Here is a 7,185-nt window from a genome sequence, read left to right as displayed (position 1 = left end):
CAGGCAGGATGTAGCACATTTCTGTAAAACTTGTCACACATGTCAAATGGTAGGAAAGCCAAATCAGACCATTCCAAAGGCCCCTTTACAGCCAATTCCTGCATTTCAAGAACCATTTAGTAGGATACTAATAGACTGTGTTGGGCCCCTACCAAAAACAAGATCAGGAAATGAGTACATGCTGACAATAATGTGTACATCAACTCGGTTCCCCGAAGCCATACCACTGAGAAATATAAAGACAAAGACTATAGTGAGAGCTTTAGTCAAATTTTTCACTTTATTTGGCCTCCCTAAATGTGTCCAGTCCGATCAAGGCTCCAACTTTATGTCTGGTATTTTTCAACAAGTAATGGATCAGCTAGGCATTAAACAGTATAGGTCATCCGCCTATCATCCAGAAAGTCAGGGTGCTCTTGAGCGATTTCATCAAACTTTGAAAAACATGATTAGGACCTACTGTTTTGACACAGAGAAGTAGTGGGATGAAGGAATTCATTTTTTGCTCTTTGCTGTTAGAGAGGCAATTTAAGAGTCTCTTGGTTTTAGCCCATTTGAGCTTGTATTTGGACATACAGTCCGTGGCCCACTTAAGCTCGTTAAAGAGAAATTCCTGTCTGACGACGATGATTGTCTGAATATTTTGCAATATGTGTCAGATTTTCGTACAAAACTCTCTAAAGCATGTGAATTAGCCAGAGAAAATCTTGAGTCATCTCAGCAGTCAATGAAAACCAGATATGATAAAAGCACCTCAAAACGGAAGTTTGAACCAGGTCAAAAGGTTCTTGTTCTACTTCCGGTTCCTGGCAAACCACTCCATGCTCGTTACTTTGGGCCATATCTAATTGATAAGAAATTGAGTGATTTAAATTACATCGTAATAACACCTGACAGGCGAAAACAAAAACAGCTATGTCACATAAATATGCTTAAGCCATATTTGGATAGGGATAATCCTACTAAAACAAAGCCTGTCAGTACAGTCAGTTCTGGCCATTATGAAGATAGTGATACTGAAACTGACTTGAGTGAAAATACTCTAAACTCAAAGCTGGGCTCGGTCAAGCTTCAGAACTCAGAAATCCTGGAGAAGCTGGAGTCTACAAAGTTGGCACACCTCCAGCCAGAACAACAACAACAGGTGAAAGAACTGCTCCACGAATATAAACACCTATTTCAAGATGTTCCAACGAGGACAAACGTCATCTATCACGACGTTGATGTTGGGGACAGTAAGCCTGTAAAACAACATCCATACAGACTGAATCCAACAAAAGCAAAATATCTCCAGGAAGAAGTCAAATACCTGCTGGACAATGACTTTATTGAACCCAGTAAAAGTAACTGGAGTTCGCCGTGCATACTTGTTCCCAAATCAGACCACAGTTATCGTATGTGCACGGACTTTAGGAAGGTCAACACTTTAACAAAGACAGACACTTTCCCAATCCCGAGGATTGATGACTGCATCGACCGAGTGGAAAAGCCAAGTATGTGACGAAATTTGACCTACTGAAGGGATTTTGGCAAGTCCCTCTGACGGATCGTGCTCGTGAAATATCCGCCTTTGTTACACCAGACGGATTGTTCCAGTACAAGGTGATGCCATTCGGAATGAAGAACTCTCCGGCAACGTTCCAACGGATGATCAACGACGTCATATCCGGGCTAGACGGGTGTGCAGCTTACGTTGACGACGTCGTCCTGTATACTGACACCTGGGAGGAACACATCAAGCTCATGCGGAAGTTCTTTGAGAGACTGAGCAAAGCAATGTTGACTGTCAACCTTGCCAAATCTGAGTTTGGTTGGGCGAGGGTGACTTACCTCGGACATACTGTAGGACAGGGTGAGGTAAAACCTGTTGATGCCAAAATCAGTGCCATTTCAAGTTTTCCCATACCAAACTGCAACGACAACTGATGCGCTTTCTCGGTATGGCTGGTTACTACAGAAAATTCTGTCCAAATTTCTCCACAATTACTGAGCCTTTGACTAACTTACTTAAAAAGAAAGTAAAGTTTGTTTGGTCAGAGCAATGCCAACAGGCATTTGATACACTTAAAGCCATACTGCTAAGTGCTCCAGTGTTGTCTGCACCAGATTTCACTTTGCCATTCAAATTAGCTGTGGATGCTAGTGATACGGCTGCTGGTGCTGTTTTATTGCAAGAGGATAGTCATGGTATAGATCATCCTGTTTGCTATTTTTCACGCAAATTTAACAAATCCCAGAGAAACTACTCTACAATTGAAAAAGAGTGTTTATCTTTGATATTAGCTTTACAGCATTTGAAGTTTATGTTACTTCTTCAAATCAGCCAATAGTGGTTTATATTGATCACAACCCTCTTGTATTTCTGCAGAAATTTAAAGGCAAAAATCAGAGATTGCTAAGATGGAGTTTAATGTTACAGGAGTTTAATCTTGATATTAGACATATCAAAGGCAGAGACAATGTAATTGCAGACTGTCTCTCTCGTATTTAGAGTTTATTGTTGTTCACTTTCAAGAAATTTACTTTAGAGTAAAACAAAATGTGAGTACTTAAATCCTTTTCAAGATTACATTTGTAAAAGAAAGATTTTTCTTTGAAAATTTTCTTTTTTTTGAAGAGGGGGTGTGTTATGTAGGTCATTTACCCCACACTCATCATGACCTGAGTTCAATTAGTCTAGAACATTCTCAAGGTCACTGCCCTTGATGACCTCACAACCTTGAATTCAATTAGTCATGTTTGGAATGTTCTGGAAAGTTGATTAGTTGTGTAAGGGAGATAATTTTAGAACAGTAATTAGCATGTCAATAAAAGTTCTAGATTGTTCTTACATGCCTTTATAAAAGGGACGTGCACAGCTTCCAGTCAGACTTTTGGGATCGTGTCTCTTGTGTGTTACTAAACTCCAGCAGTAGTCATTCTCAAGACTTTTCAAGACCTTCACTGTCAACGCTGGATTTATACTGTGGACTTTGTGCAGCTTCAAGCCTGCAAGGACTGTTCATTCATCCAACTGACTGTTACAACTCTGAGACTGGAGCTTTGCCGTCCCAGCTGAGATAAGTAGTCTGTACACTTTTAAAGCTTGTACTCTGTCCCTAACTTAGCAATTAGTTTTGTTTTCGTAATAAATTTTGTTTAAACGGAAACTGCTGAGTTCACCCTTTTGTTCGTTTTCTCTGCACGTAACACAGTGCATAAAACAACTATGACCATTTTATAAGGAAATGTGTGAAGATTGAATAGAGAACTTCAGTTACAAGAGAGTTTTCCTGTTATTAGCACCGTGCATAATATATAGTTTCTAGAAGCCGCTGTTGCCAGATTCCGGCATGTATGGGACAAAGTTTGAATGTTGTCGACGATCTTGTCTCCATGCCAGCCAAATCCAATACCATGTGATTGGCGTAATTAACTATTCTGTGCCAGGCGCTTGACGAGGATGTCCGAATTTCCACGTATGGTCCTATCTTCTCTGACGATGCTATCGGCGCTGAACCCTTGGTTTGGGACCGAAAGTTTGCACTGTCAGGCAATTTACTGTACTGTCAGTATTGTCAGGCAATTTACAACTGAACAACACTTTTACTAAATTAAAATATATTTTCTTGAAAATTCATAAGAACAATTCTTACCTGGAAATAGATCGAGATCATTAGCCTCCGATAAAACTTTTTGTTCCTGTGTGTGACTCGAATTAATTGCGGATATTTCGGCATAAGTGCTGGTATCTGGTCTTAAAACAAAAACGTTGGTCTGAATTTATCTCACAAGTCCATTAAATACAAAACTAGATATCAATAAAATTATTATTTCAAAGTGAATGGCATCACTTACCCCGCATTGGCGTAATCTGCAATGAAATGAAAACATGTTTTAGATATTTTTCTGCAATGCGTATCAACAGGCAATGTTCTAAAATTAGTCTCTCGTATCAGTTCCTCTTTTTGATATGAGAATGTTTTTCGGTAGTGTAAACCTAACTTTGAACAAGCTTTGCAGGGGTTGAATATATTGGCACTTCGAGATATTGAATAAACATTTTGAACTGTCTTGTTTCATTATAGAACGCAGCGATAAATTTAAGGAAAACTTGAATGAGTTGTCTTTTTTTCTGTACTGATGTTAATACAGTATCGTTTAAGGTACGGCCTCCAAATCTCACATTTTCATCTCCTTATCACCATTGTCAATAAATAATATGCATGGCTAATCTGTTTTCAAACGTTGAAAATAGTTCAATTTTTCGATATGACATTTACCAAGGTTAAGTCAATCACTATTATTCGGATGTTGACAAATCGCAATTTCTGTGAAAGCACATTTTAAGATCTCTTTTCAGTAATGTAGAAAGCACAATCAGTGTTTTGAACTTACTGTGGATGCTCTGTTGTGACGCCTTCAGTTATTATAAAATAGTGGGCCGGAGGAATTTTAAGACCATCACATTTTACAAAGTAAGACTTGGAAAGGGTCATATTTTAGATTGGTAAGTTTATGATGAATGTAAAATAAGAATAAGCTGCATAGGGGACTGGACAGAAATTACAACAGGGAGGCTGGTGTTTTCTAAGAAATGGTCACAATTTTTCACAAAAACAGTTGTAAAGGGTCATGAAATTTGACACATACCTTTTGAACACACATACACACACACACACACACACACACACACACACACACACACACACACCACATATATATATATATATATATATATATATATATATATATATATATATATATATATATATATATATATATATATATATATATATATATATATAATGCCCACAAATAAACGTAAATGGTCAGAGCGGAGTCTGTTATTTTCATTATATTATCAGCGAACCCAACAAAAATGGCCAAATTTCCTAAAATTTCAGGAGCGAACAACTGCTGGGCCCCACAAACTGCGCTGTAAAAAAATTGGCAAATCCTGAAATATTTGCAGAAAAAAGTATCTCAACTTGACCTACAATTGCTTCATTTTATTTTGTGATTGATTATGATTTATGTTTGAGCTGTAAAGTTACGATACTTTGATTGTTAATCTTATTATTCATGTCCACGGGCATGTAAACGAACAATTACTGTGTATTTGTGGTCAGTCACGTGGTTCAGCTCGACCAATCAAAATGCGACGGGCAGGTAGCTTTTAATTTGAACAACCTATTGTACAGTCTGCAGTTGTTGAAAGCACTTATCAAATGTGAGGTTTTTTCAATTATATGACTTGGAATCTTGCATAAAAGTGATTTTTTGAAAAGATTAAAATGTAATTCGCTAAAAGTTCAAAGACTTAATAAGAAATTAATACAGACTGTGATACGCAGGGCGAGAGTAAAATGTTGTGTGAATAAAGATTCGAGATGATCTCTTCTCTATTGAGCCTATACACATGTTATATACTTTAGAGTTTGGAGAGGGAAGGGTCACATTTTAGAAAGGGGCATCAAGGAGAGGGCCATAGTTAAGAGTAGGGCATGAGAGGGAGGGTCGCATTTTAGATGCAGCCCAAAAACTGAAGGCTTCCTTACTAATATATGTTGTTTCACTACTTTTAAGCTATCACAAGCTAATGTCCGTTATTCACCTACCTGTGTTGTTGCTTTGCTTCTTGGAAACACGTTTGTTGTAGAACAGAATTCCCAGAACAATTCCAACGATTAGAACCACAACAATGACGGTACATGTGACTGCGACAGCAACGGTGTCTGCATTTGAACCTGTTAAAGATGAAAATCATATGAACGTGCAATTAGAATAGCAATTTTCGCTTTACAGATCAGAATTTTTAAATTCATGATAACGACAGAATAGAAAATCAACTAATTTACAGTATAGGTTATGTAAACTGTAGAGAGTAATAGTTACAGAAAGAAATTAAACGTAATCGTATTTTTGATGTTTCTTAAAACATATTGCAGAGTATCTATCATTACATATACACATATATCACTATTAGAAGATAAATAGGGAAATCTAGACCTATAGCGTTGATAAGTTTTCATATCGCTTAGCACTTGTTAACTGTCTACTCAAACTACACCTACTTCCTCAGGTGTATGAACACACAATTAGTACATAAAGACAGAAACATTGCGAAACTAAACTTAAAGTGATTATTTAATGAATCACCTGGCTTTACTATTTCCATCGTTTGTTCATCATCAGGAGGTATGTCGTTCGTTGCTTTACATGTGTATCGCCCGTAATACGACTCATCGGCGACGGTAACAGTCAGCGTGCTCTTAACTAATGTTTCGCTCAACCTAACTGTAATATTCAAATTTTCTTCTTCGCCGGTGATGATGTCGCTATTTTGGTCAAACCACTTGATGGCGGGCATTGGAAAACCATGAACTTCACAAGATATGGATACGTCGTCACCAATATCTGCCACGAATTCTAATTCATCAGAGACAAATTTGGGAGAATCTGGAATGAAAAAATGTCTAAAATTGTTCACTTGAGGCATTAGTGAACATAAATGTAAAGACATTGTTTTCTGTTTTAAAATTTATGATTTCGGTCTTGGGCCAGGCTTCGGACAGTCTGGTTTTTCAGATTTATCAAAAATATGACATTAATAATTATAACGTATGCCGAAGTTGTTTTTGTGAAAGTCGAAAAACAAAATGACGTAATTTTTATATTCGTGACCTCTAGATATGAACAAGTCATAGCTTGACCTCCTAAATGATAAGAGACAGACATCATTCATTAAACAGTAAATGCAATAACAGATAGCTTCATGTAATATTATTCTACATATAGACATAACGTATAGGGAAATGTTACGGGGAGAAATAGTCTAAAGTATGCGAATTGATCTGTATATCACCATTCTTACATAGAAGAGAATTTCAATAATATTTGAAAAGCAAAGACATCGACTCTGTTAGTATTTGTACTCACAGTAAACTACGATTTCGCGTGTAATGGATGAGTGTTCTTCTTCATCATCGTAGAAAAGAGTGTAAGCATTGCATTTGTAGATACCACTGTGAGATGCTTCGATGCTTGAGATAGTGTGGTAAACACTGTCTCATCGCTATGGCCGATGATACTGTCTTCAAATAACAGTTCCAGTATATGCGGAGCGGGGTTTCCGTCCAATGCTTCACAGTGTATAGTCACCTCGTCCCCTTCCGTAATGTTGATAAAGGGTGTGACCGTCAT

The 7,185-nt window shown here is 37.4% G+C and overlaps 1 protein-coding gene across 1 annotated transcript; it reads right to left on the bottom strand.

Annotated features, from left to right (window-relative positions):
• Positions 1–3,833: 3,833 nt before the first annotated feature.
• On the bottom strand, positions 3,834–7,185 carry LOC139128548 (opioid-binding protein/cell adhesion molecule-like). Its single transcript, XM_070694313.1, has 4 exons — positions 7,074–7,185; positions 6,142–6,441; positions 5,601–5,729; positions 3,834–3,853 (listed from the first exon to the last, which is right to left on the bottom strand). The coding sequence occupies exons 1-4, from the start codon at positions 7,183–7,185 to the stop codon at positions 3,834–3,836; spliced, it is 561 nt and encodes a 186-aa protein (XP_070550414.1).

Source organism: Ptychodera flava, chromosome 3, assembly GCF_041260155.1.
Source record: "Ptychodera flava strain L36383 chromosome 3, AS_Pfla_20210202, whole genome shotgun sequence".
Classification (NCBI taxonomy): domain Eukaryota; kingdom Metazoa; phylum Hemichordata; class Enteropneusta; family Ptychoderidae; genus Ptychodera; species Ptychodera flava.
The sequence above is the reverse complement of the archived record's forward strand: the minus strand, read 5'-3'. Positions and strand labels throughout refer to the sequence as shown.